The sequence below is a fragment of the Nicotiana sylvestris genome, chromosome 11 (assembly GCF_000393655.2).
Source record: "Nicotiana sylvestris chromosome 11, ASM39365v2, whole genome shotgun sequence".
Taxonomy (NCBI): Eukaryota; Viridiplantae; Streptophyta; class Magnoliopsida; order Solanales; family Solanaceae; genus Nicotiana; species Nicotiana sylvestris.
Window position 1 is genome coordinate 149,925,947 of NC_091067.1, and position 20,254 is coordinate 149,946,200.

The 20,254-nt window shown below is 35.2% G+C and overlaps 1 protein-coding gene across 1 annotated transcript; it reads left to right on the plus strand.

Annotated features, from left to right (window-relative positions):
- The first annotated feature begins 13,725 nt into the window (after positions 1-13,725).
- LOC138881834 (secreted RxLR effector protein 161-like) lies at positions 13,726-14,364 on the plus strand. Its single transcript, XM_070162117.1, has one exon. It carries the CDS (start codon positions 13,726-13,728, stop codon positions 14,362-14,364), a length of 639 nt encoding a protein of 212 aa, XP_070018218.1.
- The last annotated feature ends 5,890 nt before the right edge of the window (positions 14,365-20,254 follow it).

Below are 20,254 nucleotides of genomic sequence, written 5' to 3' on the forward strand. Positions count from 1 at the left end.
CTTTGCCATTGACAGCTCTAAGTCATTGCGGCCATCAAAATACGGCCATCAAATGCCGATGTACAAGCAGCGCCACATTTATCTAAATTTATAATTTTCTACGCACGACATAAATTTGTACGTAAAAGTTCATTAAAATTAGAATAAATAGTAAGTCTAAATTCATAAGCTTAAAAATATAATATATTGAATGTTAAGAGTCTTAAAGGTTGAACCTATACAATAAATCTTAGATCCGCTTCTGTTTGAAGATTGGAGTCTTGGAGCAACGGTAAAGTTGTCTCCGTATGACAAGGTTACGGATTCAAGCCGTGGAATCAGCCGTTGATACAAGCATCAGTGTAGGCTGCAAACAGCATACCTCTTGGGGTACAACCCTTTCTCGAACCCTACATAAATACGGGATGCTTTATGCACCGGATTGCCCTTTTTATCTGCCTCTGTTTGTCAACTTTGTTGGCATTTGCACATTGTGTGCTCTTTTTTTTTTGTCAGAAAGATAACATATAGGAGTATTACTAGTGAATACGTACAGAGAGTCGGGGCCTAACTGGCTTCCTATTACAAGCCGTAGTGCTAGATTCAAGCCATAAGCTACTACTACTATTTAAAGTTGTCATGGTCATCCTATTGGAATTATCATCATGACAACTAATTACATCATAGGATAGTTGAGCCATGTTGCCACTATCATTATGCCAAGAATTTTGCTGGCCTGATCGACTCTAATCCATACAGGCCTTGTCTCTTTCAAAAACTGGTGCAATAAAAATGGGAACAGCTTCAAACACTCTTGGCAACCATGCATCTCCAAAATTGTGGCCTACTTTAGCTAGTTGGTTTGCTACCATATTTTGCTCTCTGCACGCATGTTTAACTGCTGGGTTACCTAGTAGGCCCATATAGTACCTGCAATCAGCAATTAAGTTAGAGAGGGCAAAATTTTCAGTATGAAGCAGTAATATAATATCTTTTACATCCACCTCCACCTCAAGAGGTGTGATATTTCTTTCATATGCATATCTCAAACCCTGCATCAAAGCATAAAGTTCTGAAAAAATGGCAGATTTACATGGAGCAGCTCCTGCAAAGCCCAAAATTCATTCAGCTTTAGAATTCCTAATGACTCCTACTATACCTGCCTTAGTAGGTGAGTAAGCCCCATCTGTATTAAGTTTGTAGAAATGTGCATTAGGAGGATCCCCTGATGTCCTTGTGCAGTTTGGTTGTGTGAGATTATTATGTTCGATCTTCCCTGATAGAAATACCGTTCGAGTTTAAATTCATTGCAATAATAATATAATTACTTTTTATATCATTATGTTACGTTGAGTTAACTTTTAATTAACGTTTTATAATAAATTTAATGTGATAATATGAAAAAAGATGGATAACAGCCTACTATATCTAGTATTACTTATCCTTTGGTTTAAGTAAATATATATGCATAAAAAGAATCTTTGCTGTGACAACGTTAGCATGATACGGACATGATATTGAGACAAAACAAAATTACACGCCTGTAAGTCATATACATGCTAAGACTTTAGTGTGCCCTTCTCGTTTATTGTTTGGGTAACTATTTTATGCATAATTATTGTATGTCTTAACAGTAGCAAAATTAAGGGTCTCTAACTGTATTCAAAATTTGATATATTTATAAAAATTAATATTTAATTTATATATACGATATTACCCCTTAAAGGTAATCAAGCAATTATTTTTGACGGACGATAACTCTGCATATGTGTATACTAACATTGAAGTCACATCTGATTTATGTAATATAATTTTTAGGCGAAAGATGTTATTCTTTCACGAAGTGTATCTCGGCCTCTGTGTATATTCATAACATTGGAATCGCTTATGGTCCATTCGTTTTGTCCTAATATTACAAGGACTTGGTGCTTTTCTGATCCAGCAATATTTTGGGATGCTTGTACATTCCATTACCACGTACTTAAATATTTACTTCTTTTTTTTCCAGTCTTAGTTAAAAGCCAACTTGCTAATAAAGGTTTAGACTTTCGTCCACACTATAATAGGTTTCTTGTTATGATAAATATCACATTATGGTAGATGTCTACTCTTCTTCCATGATTTTCATCTCAAATACTTAATGACATATTAAATGACATATTTTGTATGTTCAATGCTATATTCCATGACATATTTTCTTCACTTTTTATGCCTATATAAAGGCCTTATAATATATAGGAAAATACACACAATTGAAGAAGAAAATCTCTTTCCTTTTCTCTATCTTTACTTTTGTTCATGTTTTACTAAATTGCTTTTATTTCTTGTTCATGTTTTACTAAATTGCTTTTATTTTATAACACGTTATCAGCACGAAATCTCTAACCTCAAGGTTGAACTCCACTTCTTACGAGGTATATCTCTATGATTTACTGTCAAAATTATCAAGCCTAATAATTCTTTAGTTTTTTTTCCAGATATACATATGAGTATATTCCGCCAAATGAATACTGGTTCATTTATTTATTTATTTTTCTTGTGATGTTTTATCATAATATAAACTTGAACATCATTTTTTTTATTCATGAATATAGTACTGACAAAGATCGATGAACAAAAGTGTAAATCTTTTGAAAAATAGAAATAATCCTTCTAACACAATGGAAAACAGAAATAATCATGAATCTCATGACGTTATAGTAAATATTCCTAGTAAGAATCTCATAGTTAAGAGGAGCTAATAAAATTTCATTATCCAGTACATTGGGAACAATAGACGTATAGACGAATATATCATTATCATTCATTTTGGATTGGTATTTTTCACCTAAATATCATACAGAATCAGAAGAGTTTAGTGTAATCGTTTCTTTACGCTATTATCCTAATAATTTCTAATTATTTATCTTCTTTGATAGTCATCACCATATCGAACTTGTTAAAGCTTGAGTTTGTGGCACTTGATATTTCTGGAAAGAACTATCTATCATGGGTTCTCGATGCTGAGATTCACTTAGCTGCTAAAGGCCTTGGTAACACCATTACTCATGGTAATGAGGCATCAAGCCAGGACAAAGTGAAGGCCATGATTTTCCTTCATCATCATTTGGATGAAGGTTTGAAGGTTGAATATTTAACAGTGAAAGATCCACTTGAATAGTGGACTGGCCTGAAGGAAAGGTATGATTACCTTAATGCTACGGTATTGCCAAAGGCTCGATATGAGTGGATGCACTTACGGTTGCAAGATTTTAAGACCGTAAGTGAGTATAACTCTGTTGTATTTCGAATAACTTCCCAATTGAAATTATGTAGGGAAGTTATGAATGATGAGGATTTACTAGAAAAGACTCTTACGCTTTTCATGCCTCAAATATGGTATTACAACAGCAATAACGTGAAAGGGGTTTTAAAAAGTATTCTGAATTGATCTTATGCCTTCTGGTGGCTGAGCAACATAATACCCTTTTGCTGAAAAATCATGAAACCCGTCCCACAGGGTCAGCTCCGCTTCCTGAAGAGAATATGATAGCTAGACGTGATAAGTCTGGAAAAAGACAGAATAATAATCATGGCCATATGAATGTACGTGGGCATGACAATGGTAAGAGACGATATAATAGTCGTCATCGTGGTGGTCATGGCAAACGAGAAAATAATATGAGTTCTCAAAACAATCCTTCACGAGGCAAAAGCGGTAACTGCCACCGCTGTGGCATGAAAGGTCATTGGAAAATTGAATGTCGTGCACCTGAGCATTTTTTCAGGCTTTATCAAAACTCCTTTAAAAGAAAGGCAAATAATGTTGGAGCATCTTCTGTTGATGCTCCAGTGGAGTCACATTTGACCTTTAAAAATGATTTTGAGGCAGGGCCTTCAAACAAAAATGATGACAATGCCGAGGCAAATCTTGCTTTGAATGATGATTATTTTCAAGGCCTCGATGAAATTACTCATTTGGAAGTTGAAGACTTCTTTGGAGATCAAAACTAATGTTTGATCATTTTACTGGGGAATGCAATTATGTTGTTATTTTTATTTTCGGTGTTTTTGTCTCGTTTGAAGTTGTTTTTATTTTCAAGTAGTACTTAAGTTGTCTTATGTTGTCGTTGGTGATGTTAGTTGTTTCCGTATTTCTCATCATGTATCTTTTTTATGAAGAAATTAAAATTCCCCAGTCTTCAATTGGATCCAAGATGAGTAATGAAGATTTATGTCTTTTGGATAGTGCTACAACTCACACAATATTAAGAGAAAAGAAATTTTTTTTCTTATTTCGTTATGAAAAAGGCCTATGTTAATACAATATCCGATAGTACAAAGCTGATTAAGGGCTCTGGAAGAGCGGCCTTATTATTACCCGGAGGAACGATATTAACTATTGATAATGCATTGTATTGTAGTAAGTCTCAAAGAAACTTGTTGAGTTTCAAAGCTATTCGTCAAAATGGCTACCATGTTGAGACATCAAATGAAGGAAAGGTTGAATACATTTATGTTACTATAATAAAAGCGGGTAAAAGATATGTGCACGAAAAATTGCCCGCATTTTCTTCTGGATTGTACCACACAAACATTGGTGTGGTTGAATTTATCGCATGCCATAGTAAATAAAAAGTTTACTACTTCTAATGATTTTATCATTTGGCATAACCGGTTGAGTCATCCCGGTTCTAACATGATGCGCAAAATAATAGAGAATTCAAATGGGCACATATTGAAGAACAAGAAGATTCTTCAATTTAAGGAATTCTCATGTGCTGCTTGTTCTCAAGGAAAATTGGTTATTAAACCAACATCAGCTAAAGTTGGGATTGAATCCCCTGCATTTCTGGAACGTATACAAGGTGATATATGTGGGCCTATACACCCTCTATGTGGACCATTCAAGTATTTTATGGTCTTGATAGACGCATCTACAAGATGGTCACATGTGTGCTTATTGTCAACTCGTAATATGGCATTTGAGAGATAGTTGGCCCAAATAATAAGGTTAAGAGCACAATTTCCAGATTACGCAATTAAAACAATTCGTCTTGATAATGCCGGTGAATTTACATCTCAGGCCTTTATTGACTATTGTATGGCCATTGGAATAAACGTTGAGCATCCGGTTGCTCATGTTCATACTCAAAATGGTCTAGCAGAATCATTGATTAAGTGCCTCCAACTAATAGCTAGACCATTGCTAATGAGGACAAAACTTTCCCTTTCAGTGTGGGGACATGCTGTTTTGCATGCAGCAGCACTTGTGCACATAAGGCCAACTAGTTATCATAAAGTCTCCCCATTACAATTGGCTTTTGGTCAGGAACCAATATTTCCTATATAAGAATTTTTGGATGTGCAGTATATGTTCCAATTGCTCCACAAAAATGCACAAAAATGGGTCCCCGAAGAAGGTTGGGAGTATATGTTGGTTATGAATCTCCTTCTATTATTAAATATTTGGAGCCTATGACAGGAGATTTATTTACAGCCAGATTTGTTGATTGTCATTTTGATGAATCAGTTTTTCCAACATTAGGGGGAGAAAATAAATAGCTAAAAAAAGAGATAGATTGGAACGTATTATCTCTATCTCATTTAGATCCTCGCACAAATCAATGTGAATAAGAAGTTCAAAATATCATTTATATGCAAAACGTTGTAAATCAATTGCCAGATGCATTTACTAACCTTCCACGGATTACTAAATCGCATATTCCAGTTGTAAATGCTCCAATTCGAGTTGATGTCCCAACTGGATAGTATAATGATGCAAATGAGTCTAGGCCACGCCTTAAACGTGGTAGACCAATTGGTTCCAAGGATAAAAATCCCCGAAAAAGAAAAGGAGCAGATGATCAAGTTGATCATAACATAGCAATTGATAAGACCTCACAGGAGGTTCTAGTACCTGGAAATGATGAAAATGAAGAGATATCAATAAGTTATGTATCTACGGGAAAAAGGTGGAACCAAAATAACGTTGTTGTTAACAACAATTTTGCATATAATATTGCAGTTGAAATAATGCAACAAGATGAGGATCTTGAGCCAAAATCTGTCGATGAATGTAGACAGAGAAATAATTGGCCAAAATGGAAAAATGCAATTCAAACGGAATTGGCTTCACTCGAAAAACGTGAAGTTTTTAGACCAATAGTCCGAACGCCTGAAGGTGTCAAGCCAGTGGGTTACAAATGGGTTTTTGTGCGAAAACGAAATGAGAAAGGTGAAGTCGTAAGATATAAAGCACAACTTGTGGCACAAGGATTTTCGCAAAGGCCTGGCATTGATTATATGGAGACATATTCTCCTGTGGTAGATGCAATTACCTTCAGGTATCTAATAAATCTAGCAGTCCATGAAAAACTTGATATGCGGTTGATGGATGTTGTCACAACCTACTTATATGGCTCACTGGACAATGAAATTTTTATGAAAATCCCTGAAGGATTTAAAGTTCCTGAAGCACATAAAAGTTCAAGAGAAACTTGTTCAATAAAGCTTCAGAAATCCTTATACGAATTGAAGCAATCAGGGAGGATGTGGTACAATCGCCTTAGCGAGTATTTGCTAAATGAAGGGTACAAAAATGACCCTATTTGCCCTTGTGTCTTTATTAAGAGGTGTGGATCTGAATTTGTCATCATAGATGTATATGTTGATGACTTGAATATCATTGGCACTTCGAAAGAGCTTCCAAAGGCTGTAGAGTGTTTGAAGAAAGAATTTGAAATGAAAGATCTTGGAAAAACAAAATTTTGTCTTGGCCTCCAAATTGAGCATGTACCAAATGGAATTTTTGTCCATCAATCAACATACACTGAAAAGGTTTTAAAGAAATTTTACATGGATAATGCACATCCATTGAGTACCGCAATGGTTGTGAGATCGCTTGACATAAATAAAGATCCATTTCGGCCTCAAGAAAATGATGAAGAGCTCATTGGTGATGAAACTCCATATCTTAGTGCAATTGGGGCAATGATATATCTTGCCAACAATACTCGACCAGATATTGCTTTTGTAGTGAGCTTATTAGCAAGATTCAGCTCCTCTCCAACAAGAAGACATTGGAATGGTGTTAAGCATATATTTAGATATCTTCAGGGAACCATAGATATGGGATTGTTTTATTCTAATGAATTCAAGTCAGAAATGATTGGCTATGCCGATGCAGGTTATTTGTCTGATCCACATAAAGCCCGATCTCAAACATGTTATTTGTTTACATATGGAGGTACTGCTATATCATGGCGTTCAATGAAACAAACAATAGTTGCCACATCTTCAAATCATGCTGAGATAATAGCCATTCATGAGGCTAGCCAGGAATGTGTTTGGTTGAGATCAATGACTCAGCATATTCAGGAAATGTGTGGTTTTCTTATGAAAACAGATAATCCAACTACACTATATGAAGACAATGTTGCATGCATTGCTCAACTGAAAGGAGGATACATCAAAGGAGACAGAACAAAGCACATTTCACCAAAGTTCTTTTTTACGCATGATCTTCAACAAAATGGTGAAATTAATGTTCAACAGATTCGTTCATGTGAAAATTTGGCTGATTTGTTCACTAAGGCATTACCAACCTCAACATTTGAGAAGTTGAGACAGAAGATTGGAATGCGCCGTCTTCGGGAAATAAAGTAATGTTTTCATGAGGGGGAGTAAGATACGCGTTGTACTCTTTTTCCCTTAGCCTAGGTTTTGTCCCACTGGGTTTTACTGGTAAGGTTTTTAACGAGGCAACAAATAAAGCGTATTACAAATATGTGTACTCTTTTTCCTTCACTAAGATTTTTTCCCTACAGGGTTTTTTTTAGTAAGGTTTTAATGAGGCACATTATCTATGGACATCCAAGGTTTCCTGTTATGATAAATATCACATTATGGTGGATGTCTGCTCTTCTTCCATGATTTTCATCTCAAATGCTTAATGACATATTTTGTATGTTCAATGTCATATTCCATGACATATTTTCTTCACTTTTTATGCCTATATAAAGGCCTTGCAATAGATAGGAAAATACACACAATTGAAGAAGAAAATCTCTTTCTTTTCTCTATCTTTATTTTTGTTCATGTTTTACTAAATTGCTTTTATTTTTTGTTCATGTTTTACTAAATTGCTTTTATTTTATAACATTTCCAATATTATAGAAACAGCAAGTACTATAGCCCTCTTCCACTTGATTATTAAAAAAAAAGGAGTAATCACTCATTTTGTAATGTAAAATATGTTACATAAAATAAATGTGACGAATAATATTATAGTGAAATTCAATTAAGCTAATCATCACGCATATTTATAACGTACTACAGCTCTCTTTCACTTAATATTTTAAAGTAGTCGTTTGTAATATGAAACACCGTATATTAATAACATACTATAGGCACCTGCATTCATTACTGTAGAGATAATAGATGCCGTAAAATGGTATTATATCAAACTGTAGAAACACACAGGGGCGAAGCTACAGCCTATCAAGGGATTGACGACCGTTCGTCGAAAATTATATTGTGTATATAAATAAAATATTAGGTTTTAGAGGTATATAACATATATTAAACACCATTTACCGAACTTCTTTCAAATTTAAAATATCCCTTGGCCAAGTTTCTGACTTCACCACAAAAGCACAGTGGGTATAATATATATAATCATGAGGACACCATTCACATTAGATATATTAATATAATTTGTTATTGTTACTATTCTCATGACATTTATAAAGGCTGCTATAAGGATGGTTTGGTCGGAGGGATTAGAAAAAGAAACTCAGCACAAAAATAATCACTCCATAATTAACATGTGAACTAAAAGAATGTGGAATTAAATAATATTAAACTATGCTAAGATAAATGAAGTTATTGGTTGGCCGGGTTAATTATAATGGGATAAATTTGTAAGTTATTTCCTACGCGTATTTATGACCCAATAAAATTAGGTCCATAATTAATATTTAATTAATGAGCAAATTTCATCCGTCCAATTGATTATTTGATGGACGTACCGGATTAGTGAGAACCTCTATAAATTGGTCATTTCCCCACCCATTAGGTTTACCGTATTCTTTCTTTCTTTCATCACTAAAGGCGGCGGTAACGAAAGCTAGGGTAAGGGGCGAGAAATCAATTTTGAATTAACGCTTCCGCTTCACGATGATGGCTCACGATTTAGATATGTTTTCTATGACGATTATATGTAAGATTATCATGTTGTATGAATTAAAGTTTATGCCTACATGTTGTATCATGAACATGAAATTTGAACTGATAATCTTCGCGGATGAAAGCCTAGATGACTTATGCTTCGACGTGATAACATCTTTATTTGAATATGATTACAGTAGTAATCTAAGGTTACGTTTTGGAGGCTTAGATTTGTCTGGTAAATGCTGTTTTGGATTCTGCCAAAATAGGAGACAAAATTATGTTATTGTGTTTAAAGCATCTACACTAAAATAATTTTATAATGGAATCATGTGCAATTGAAATAAAGTAACGTTTAGAAATTAAGGGATTTTGGTGATAAAGCCATAGAGATGGCGTTCTTAGAAAGTTAATATCGACGGCCTTCACTGTCTAATAATTTTGGCTATATATGTTTGATGCTCTCTTAGGGTTACTAATTTTATGGTTTAGTTTTTAAAACAAATAAGTAACTATATCATCTACTTGAGCCAGAACATGCCAAATATGAAGATTAGGCTAATTACTTTTGTATGTGAACCGCCTAAGGTCTTTGGACTCAAGAAGATGATGCAGTCTAATTCCTAAGTATGTAGGACCACTAATTTACAGATTTTGTATATATTTGCAGTATCAGTATGTAAACCCCACATATTGATTGTAATTTGGTTCTTATACTGTGAAACAATTAATGTATGTGCTTAAAGTTATATAGTTTGTTAGTCACCACAGTGATCAAACTAGAATGTTTAAAATATTCACATGCATAAAATTTTCTTATATTTGTTTTATGTGTGCACTTATGTTATATAGTTTGTTAGTCACCAAAGTGGTCAAATTAGTAAGTTTATGAAAAATATGCATACATAAAATTATTATTTATCCATGAAATTAATAAAATGCCTATAATTAAAAATTAGTGGATAAATTAATTTTCACTATTGCTAGAACTTAAGTATTTACCCAATGATGCATCAATTATTATATGAATAGTGAATATGATGAGGTCAATTAATATTCTTAGTCAAATATATATTGTCTGTCCAAAGATGGCATACATATTTGGTTAAAAATATTTAATTACCTACTAAGACTAAATGGCATTTAAATTATGATAGTGTGTCGTAGTATTTACCCAAAGGAGAACTGCGATATGCTTTAACTGTTTTGTTGAATCCATATTGATTTATGAGCATGTATTATCTATTTTGCAGCTATTCCTTTTCATTTGCTTACTTCGTTTGTTACTGTGTTCAATGGATTGAACTTCTCTGAATGGCGTGAACAAGTCCAGTTCCACTTAGGTGTGATGGATCTTGACTTGGCTCTGCTGAATGATAAGCCCGCTGCCATTACTGATTGGACCAATGCGGATGAGAAGTCTTTCTATAAAGCATGGGAACGCTCTAACAGACTAAGCCTTATGTTTATGCGAATGAATATTGCCAATAATATTAAGAGTACTACTCCACAAACAGAAAGTGCCAGGGAATACCTGTAGTTTGTGGAAGAGCATTTTCGTTCTGCAGATAAGTCTCTCGTTGGTATACTAATGGCTGAACTCACGACCATAAAGTTTGATGAGTCGCTTAGTATGCAAAATCATATCATCGAGATGACTAACATTGCAGCAAGACTTCAGACCTTGGGGATGAAAGTGGATGATTCCTTCTTGGTTCAGTTTATCCTGAACTCGTTACCTCCTGAGTATGAACCTTTTCAAATTAACTATAACACTATTAAGGATAAGTGGAATGTTAGTGAAACAATATGCTTCTCAGGAAGAGTCAAGACTTAAGAAACAAGGGAGTCATTCAATTAACCTCATGGGCCAAGGAGCTAGTAAAGGACTTAAAGTGAAGGCCAACAAGTTCAAGAAGAAGAAAGCACCACTAAAGCCCAATAGGATGCTAACAAGGAACATAAGGCGGATACGTGTCATTTCTGTAACAAGGAAGGACACTATCAGAAAGATTACCTGAAAGGTAAAGCTTAGTTCGAAAAGAAAGGCACAATTAGTGCTTTTGTATGTTTCGAATCAAATTTAGTAGAAGTTCCTAATAATACTTGGTGGCTTGATTCTGGTGCAACTGCTCATGTATCTACTACGTTGCAGGGATTCCTTACGATCCAAACTACAAATCAGGATTTCTTGTTCATGGGAAATCGTATGAAGGCTCCAATTGAAGGCATAGGGAATTATCGTTTGATCATGGAGACTGGACATCACCTTGATCTACTACAGACTCTTTATGTACCTTCAGTTTCTAGGAATTTGATTTCTCTTTCACGACTTGATGTTTCTGGATTTGATTTAAAGTTTGGAAATGGATGTTTCAATTTATATAAGAATGCTATTTTTTATGGTTCTGGTTTCTTATTGATGGTTTATATAAATTGAAACTCGATATTGGTTTTTCTGAATCCCTTCTTACTGTTCAACATAATGTTGGAATTAAACGTAGTTTATTAGATGAAAGTTCTGCTTACTTGTGGCATAGACGTTTGGGTCATATATCCAAAGAAAGGTTAGAAAGATTAGTAAAGAATGAAATTCTTTCGAATCTAAATTTTACTGATCTTACTATATGTTTGGATTGCATTAAGGGAAAACAAACCAAGCATAGTAAGAAAGGTGCCACAAGAAGCCCCCAACTTCTTAAAATTATACGCACCGATATTTGTGGACCCTTTGATGTTCCATCTTTTGGTGGAGAAAAATACTTTATCACTTTTATGATGATTTTTCATGTTATTGATACATCTATTTCCTGAAAGAAAATTCCCAAGCAACAGATGCTCTCAAAGTATTTGTTAATGAGGTTGAACGCAATTAGATAAAAAGGTGAAAATCATTAGATCAGATAAAGGTGGTGAATATTATGGAAAATATAATGAATCAGGGCAATGTCCAGGTCCATTTGCAAAGTTCCTCGAGGAATGTGGCATATGTGCACAGTATACTATGCCAAGAAAACCTCAACAAAATGGTGTTACAAAAAGGCGTAATCGAACACTTATGGATATGGTTAGGAGCATGATAAGTAATTTTTCATTACCCAAATCATTGTGGATGTATGCTCTTAAAACCGCTGTATATTTATTAAACATGGGTCCTAGTAAGGCAGTCCTAAAGACCTTTTTTAAACTGTGGACAGGAAGGAAACCTAGTTTAGGGCACCTGCATGTTTGAGGTTGCCCAGCGGAAGCTAGAGTTTATTATCCACAAGAAAAGAAATTAGATTCTCGAACAGTAAGTGGTTACTTTATTGGTTACCCAGAGAAATCTAAAGGGTATGTGTTTACTGTCCAAACCATAATTTGAGAATTGTTGAAACCGGTAATGCAAGATTCATTGAGAATGGTGAAGTTTGTGGGAGTGTTGAAAAGCAAAGTGTGAAAATAAAAGAGGTGAGGGTCAATATTCTATTACCCACGAATGTGCCTACTTCCACACAAATACCAAATATTATTCCAGTTGTTGAAGAATACTTTGATAACACCGAGCAATATTTGGATGAAACACTTAATGAAGAAACTAACGTACAAATATCTGATACAAATGAACCACAGGAAATGCCATTAAGAAAATCTCAAAGAGTTAGAAAATTGGCTATTTCGGATGATTACGTGATTTATTTGCAAGAGTCAGATTTTGACATTGGTTTTAATAAGGAACCGGTTTCATTTTCACAAGCCATAGAAAGTAATGAGTCTGACAAATGGATTAATGCCATGAAGGAAGAGTTAAAATCCATGGAATACAACAGAGTCTGAGGTCTTGTTGAATTGCCAGAAAGTTCTAAAAGAATCAGGTGTAGATGGGTCTTTAAGGCCAAACACAATTCAAATGGCAATATTGAGAGATACAAAGCCAGACTTGTTGCCAAGAGTTATACTCAGAAAGGAGGCATTGATTATAAAGAGACCTTTTCACTGATATCAAAGAAAGACTTGTTAAGAATTATTATGACTTTGGTGGCTCATTATGATTTAGAGTACACCAAATGGATGTGAAACTTACTTTCTTAATGGAGATCTCGAGAAGGAAGTTTATATGGACCAACCAGAGGATTTCGAAACTAAAAGAAAAGGTCAAATGGTGTGTAAACTGAAGAAGTCAATATATGGACTTAAACAAGCCTCACGACAATGGTATATAAAGTTTAATGATACTATAACATCTTTTGGATTTGTGGAAAATATCGTTGATCGGTATATATAACAAAGGATCAGTGGGAGCAAGTTTATATTTTTAGTCTTATATGTTAATTATGTTCTACTTGCTGCTAATGATTTAGGCATATTGCATGAGACTAAAGATTTTCTCTCTAAGAATTTTGAAATGAAAGATATGGGTGAGGCATCCTATGTGATAGGAATAGAAATATTCCGTGATAGATCACAAGGATTATTGGGATTGTCTCAGAAAGGCTATATCAAAAGAATTCTAGAGAGATTTAATATGAACAATTATTCAGCAGGAATTGTTCCAAATCAAAAGGGGACAAGTTTAGTCTCATGCAATGCCCTAAGAATGATGTAGAACGAAAGGAAATGGAATCAATTCCTTACTCTTCAATTGTTGGTAGTCTGATGTATGCTCAGACTTGCACAAGACCGGATATTAGTTTTGTGGTCGAAATGCTAGGAAGATATCAGAGTAACCCAGGAATTGATTACATGCTCATGTATAGGAGATCCAAGAATTTGGAAGTTATTGGATACTCGGATTCAGATTTCGTTGGATGTATTGACACTAGAAAATCTACGTTTGGTTATTTGTTCCAATTAGCTGAAGGAGCAATATCGTGGAAGAGTGCCAAAAAATCTGTCATTGCTACATCCACGATGGAAGCAGAATCTGTGGCATGTTTTGAAGCCACAATTTATGCATTATGGCTGCGAAACTTTATTTCAGGACTTGGGGTTGTCGACACAATTACCAAGCCGCTGAAAATTTACTGTGATAATTCTGCTGCAGTATTCTTCTCCAAGAACGATAAGTACTCCAAGGGTGCCAAACATATGGAATTAAAATACTTTACCGCCAAGGAGGAAGTTCAGAAACAAAGAGTGTCACTTGACCATATTAGAACAGATCTCATGATTGCAGATCCGTTAACGAAAGGTTTACAGCCAAAGATATTTAAAGAACATGTACATAGAATGGGTCTTGGCTGTATTTATGACTGATATATTTATGATATTTTGACACTCTAAGCTCATTTATATGTTTCGGATATACATTAGTGATTTCTTGTTTCTCATAATGGTGTACACATTATTGTTTTGAGATATTACAGGATAAGTCTCAAAGAGACATTATTGTGGACCATAATATTTTATAGCTTATGAACCTGATACAATAAATTACTAATATTGTAGTATATGAAAGGGAGTATGTAGACAAATTATATATAACCGCCATAACTCATATTTACTGGTTTATCGTATTGTGGTATTTATGATGGACATTATAAAAGAGATTTGTTTATGCAGAACTAATGTTCCTATATTAAATATTAATATTATGTGATTATTGGGCCATGTGGGAGAATGTAAGTTATTTCCTACGTGTATATATGACCCAATAAGATTATGCCCATAATTAATATTTAATTAATGAGCAAATCTCATTCGTCTGATCGGTTACTTGATGGACATACCGGATTAAGTGAGAACCTCTATAAATTGGTACTCTCCCCACTCATTAGGGTTACCGTATTCTTTCTTTCTTCCATCACTAAAGGCGGCGGTAACGAAATCTAGGGCAAGGGGTGAGAAACCAATTTTGAATTAACGCTTCCGCTTCACGATGATGGCTCACGATTCAGGTATGTTTTCTATGACGATTTCATGTAAGATTATCATGTTCAAGATCCTGGTATGAATTAAAGTTTATGCCTACAAAATTATCCAATATCATCAACCAAACAACCCTAAGTTAATTTTGGGAGAATCTATAAATTATTTTATGTGAGAAATATCGAGTAAGAATAAATATATCAGTAATATGGTGATACAAGTATCTAAAAACAAAAAAGTTAACTGCTAAATTAAAGGTTATGGCAAGGTTTTATGTTCCTTTCCAACCGTAACGATAGGTTTTAGATTCGATCCTTGTGAATGAGATCCCCTTCCCATCCAATCTCTCTACCACAAAATAACGCGAGGGATCGATGCCCCACAGAGAACCCAACCTTATTGGGTCGCCTTTGGTATACAGTTTTTTACCCTCAAAGTGAGACTTTTCAGATTACTCAGACCTTGAAGCGGGTACTCAACATTGGACTCAGACCTTAAAGAGAATACTCAACATTGGACGAGAAATCAAAAATAAAAATATCTTTAAAATAAGTAATTTCTGCATAACAATATTTCATTTATACTATTCATCACATTACAATTTCTATATTATTATTCATCTTATAACAATTCATGGATTATAACCCGTATAAATATTATATGAACAAACGATGAGTAGAAACTTATTTACCATTCGTCATAAAATAATTTCTCCACTTTATCATAAAAAAAAGATTTTATTTTAAAAAAATGCTTACATATGGTTAACGTCCTCTATTCGTCACTACTAAATGCTAAACGGTTAATTCAAAAGCTATGCTTTCCGCCGACCCCATTTTTAAACTCGAGTAGCCAAAAGGATAATTCTTGATTTTCTAAAATAAACGAGGGATTTAAATTACTTTTTTCTAAAAAAAGGAATACTCTTTTTAATTAAATTAGTCTTAAGTTACGTGCTTTGCACATATGTGTACCTATATCATTTTTTTTTTTTTGAAAAGGTAAAAATTCATATACTCATTTGTGCTACCAATAAGACTACCCTTACACCATAAAAAAGATTATTCAAACATTTGCTCTTAATTCTAGAAATATGGTCTCTTTGTCCTTCAAAACAAACTATATTCCTCTCTGGCCATAAGATCCAAAATATGCATATAGGAATAGTATTCCAAATCTTCTGCAAGCTTTTTTGAGTCCTCTGTCCTTGCCAGCACTCGAGTAGGTCCATTACGCTATTAGGTATTACCCACAAAAGCGTCTTAACAAAACTCATGGCCTAAAGCTAAATTTTAATTAATAAGGGGCCTTAACTTTATTTTATTTTGTCTATATTATAGTTATCTTACAAAATATAATATCAATATTACATTGGTTCCTTTTTTTCTTTCTTTCTTTTGTCTATAGTGTAGTTATCTTATAACATATAATATCAATATTCACATTGGTAAGAAAATTTAAGTTAATAAGATATTAGCCACATAATTACAATTCGTTACCTTGGATGTTATTGTAAAAAATATTATTTAACAATATGAAGATTTGAGTATCTTAATTCAAAGTTCTAAAATATTTCTATTGTTAAAAAATAGATAATCTTTCTTTCCATTTTTATAAGGATTTAATTTTTTTTCTATGAATTTCAATATTGTCTAAGTGAAAATAAGATAGTAAATCCACAACTATAAATATCTTTGGGGCCCCAAAATTTTGGGGGCCTAAAGCAAAAGCTTTACTAGTCTTTCCCTTGAGCCACCCCTGATTGCCCAAGACACCACAGATACTCGGAAAAAAGTCCCAACGTTGTCTTGAAATTCTACAGTGCAGAAAAAGATGTTCAACTGATGCCCGATCCTCCTTACATAAGTAGCACCTGTTAGCCATGAGAAAACCTCTTCTTTGAAGATTTTCTTGAGTTAAACTGACTCCCCAAGTTACAATCCAACCAAAGACCGATACTTTGCAGGGGCTTTTGTCTTCTAAATCATCTTCCATGGCTAATTATGTTCTCAATGGCATGTCTGCCTCATCAACAACTTGTAGCAATTATTCACATAGAACTTTTTATCCTTGCTATTTTTTCAGACCAGAGAATCCCTTTTATTATAGTGTCAATATGCATTGTCTATAGTTGTTGCGTCGTGTAATAGAATCCTTTTATCTCCCAATCATTCAAGTTTCTTCTAAAATTAACTTGCCAACCTGAATTTGAATAGAATTCAGCTACACTACCTTCCTTGTTAATAGACTAGTTATAGAAAGTTGGGAATCTGGTTCCTAAGCTCGCATTTCCTATCCATGTATCAGTCCAGAACTTGAACCTTGCACCATTACCCACTTCTAAACTGGTATAAGAAAAGAATTCATCTCATAACCTGATTATGTTCGTCGAGACCCACCCTTTTGTGTGAGAGTTAGTTAAACATGGTGTCTGTGACAACCCGGCCAGTCATCTTAAGAATTATCGCCTTGATCCCCTATTAACTGTCTTTTCCATATTTATTTCTACTATTTTGATTTGTCGGGATGTTTGGTTTTGAGTTTCGGAGAGTTTTGGGACACTTAGTCCCTAAAGGAGAGCTTAAGTTTAGGAAATTTGATCGTAGTCAGAACAGTGTGAAGACGGCCTCGGAATGGAATTTTGATGGTTCTGTTAGCTCCGTTGGTGATTTCGGGCTTGGGGACGTGACCGAATTGTGTTTTGGAAGTTTGTAGCTAATTTAGGCTTGAAAAGGTCAAATTTTGAAGTTTACGGTTCGATATTGAGATTTTGATCCGAAAGTTCGGAATGGAATTCCGGAAGTTGGAGTAGCTCTGTAGTGTTGAATGTGACGTGTGTGCAAAATTGCAGGTCATTCGAACGAGGTTTGATAGACTTTTTGATCGAAAGCGTATTTTTACAGTTTTGGAATTTTTAGGCTTGAATCCGTGGTTATTCATCGTTTCGATGTTGTTTTAGGTATTTCAAGGATTGGTATAACTTTGGACAGTGGTATTAGACTTATTGGTGCCTTTGGTTGAGGTCTCGGGGGCCTCGGGATGATTTTGGATGGTTGACGGAAGGATTTTGGAGTTTGGAGTTGCAGCTTCAGCTGCTGGTTTTCTATCATAACCGCACCTGCGAGTGTGGGACCGCAGGTGTGGCACCGCAGAAGCGGCTATGTGGCCATAGAAGCGAGATAGGCCCAGAGCTCCAGGATCCGCAGGTGTGGCTGGGTTTTCGCAAATGTGGTGCCGCAGAAGCAGCCAAGCGACCGCAGATGCGGACCCAGCCCGTTAAGTGACATTTCGCACCTGCGATGCTTTCTTCCGCAGGTGCGAGACCTCAGGTGCGCTCCCTTGACTGCAGATGCGGTAATTGCTGGGCAGAAACATATAAATACTTGCATTCGCGAAATTTAGCATTTTTCACCTCTTTTCAAACGGGAAGAAGCTTGGGGAGCATTTTTTGAGAGGGAATTCAAAGGAACTTCGAGGAGGTAAGATTCTTGGAACCTAAACTCGTTATTGGAGTGATTTTTATCATTATAAGCATGAAAAATTAAGGAAAATCAGTGGTAATTTGGGGGTTAGGGCTTGACTAATTAGAAACTTTTGAGTGATGATTTGAGGGACCCTTTGAGGTCCGATTTTGGTACTTTTGGTATGACTGAACTGGCGAGAGTGTGAGGATTCTGGAAATGTAAATTTTACCCGATTCTGAGACGTGGGCCCGAGGGGTGTTTTGGTCATTTTTCCTAATTTCGCGTATTAGCTTAGAATTGCTTTGTAGAATCAGTTGCTTAAAGTGTTATTTACATTATGCAATTGAATTGAATAGATTTGGGTCATTTGGAGTCGAGTACTCGTGGCAAGAGCATGGTTTCAGATTGATTTGAGCTGATTCGAGGTAAGTGGCTTGCCTAACCTTGTGTGGGGGACCTTCCCCTTAGGATTTGATATATTTGATAATTGAAATGCCTTGTACGTGAGGTGACGAGTATGTACTTAAGTTAATTGTTGAAAATCCGGTTTCCTTTAAGTAATTTTAATTGTGTTCCTTTTTCCTGTCTTATACTACTTGCAATTTAAGCCTGTTGTTAGTCTAGAAAAGCATGTTCAACTGACGTAATTGCTTACTTGCTTAAACTGCCTTAATTGTATTATGTGAAGTATGTTAGGTTAGAATTACTTGTTTACTTGGTACGAAATTAGGCTTAAATGAGTATTCCTTGTGTTGTTGCTGCGTGTTTTACTTTGGGACTACGGGACAGCATCCCGGGAGATCCCCTGCACTTATTTATGATTTCAGCTGAGGTGCGAGATACCGAGAGATCCCTAGCATGTATATTGAGGATACCAAGAGATCCTCGGGAAACTAAAAGACCCCTAGCATTTATTGAGGATACCGAGAGATCCTCGGAATACCAAGAGATCCCTAGCATATATTGAGGGTACTAAGAGATCCTCGGGATACTGAGAGATCCCCGGTTATTTCTTTGTGATTGTTTTTGCCTCTGTTTCTGTTATTGAATTCCTCGTTTTCATATATTAAATTCTTATTGTTAGCTTTCAACTGTACTGCTTATCTTATGCTATCATACCTTATATTTTTATTTCATCTCAGTAGGGCCCTGACCTTCCTCGTCACTACCCGACCGAGGTTAGGCTTGGCACTTACTGAGTACCGCTGTGGTGTACTCATGCCCTTTCTACGCATGTTTTTCAAGTGCAGATCCAGGTACTTTGACTCAATCATATCACCCTTGAGGCGAGGCGACTGCTCCAGAGACTTCGAGGTATATCTGCCGCATCCGCAGACCGAGGAGTCCCTTTCCATTCTATCTTGTAGTGATATCCCTTCTATTTTCTTCTATTGATGTAGACATTCCGGAGTTAGAGCATTTTTATTATATTCATAGCTTGTGATTCATGGGTTTCTGGGTTTTGGGAAAATGTATTAGTTTTTGAGAATTAATATTGTGTATGCCGAGCGGCACTTTTAAACGTTGTTTTATTACTCCATTTATGTTTTAAATTGTTTTTCTTTCGCAAATTGGTTTATATTACGCAATTTAGGCTTACCTAGTCGTAGAGACTAGGTGCCGTCACGATGGTTCACGGAGGGCGAACTGGGGTCGTGACAAGTTGGTATCAGAGCTCAAGGTTCATAGGAGTCATGAATCACAAGCCGTTTTATTAGAGTCTCATTGATCGGTACGGAGATATCTGTACTTATCTATGAGAGGCTATGTAACTGTTAGAAAAATTTCGCTTCATTTGATTTCCTTGTCATGCG

Coding starts and splice junctions, on each gene's coding strand:
- LOC138881834 (XM_070162117.1), top strand. CDS start 13,726: ATGGAATCAATTCCTTACTCTTCAATTGTTGGTAGTCTGATGTATGCT.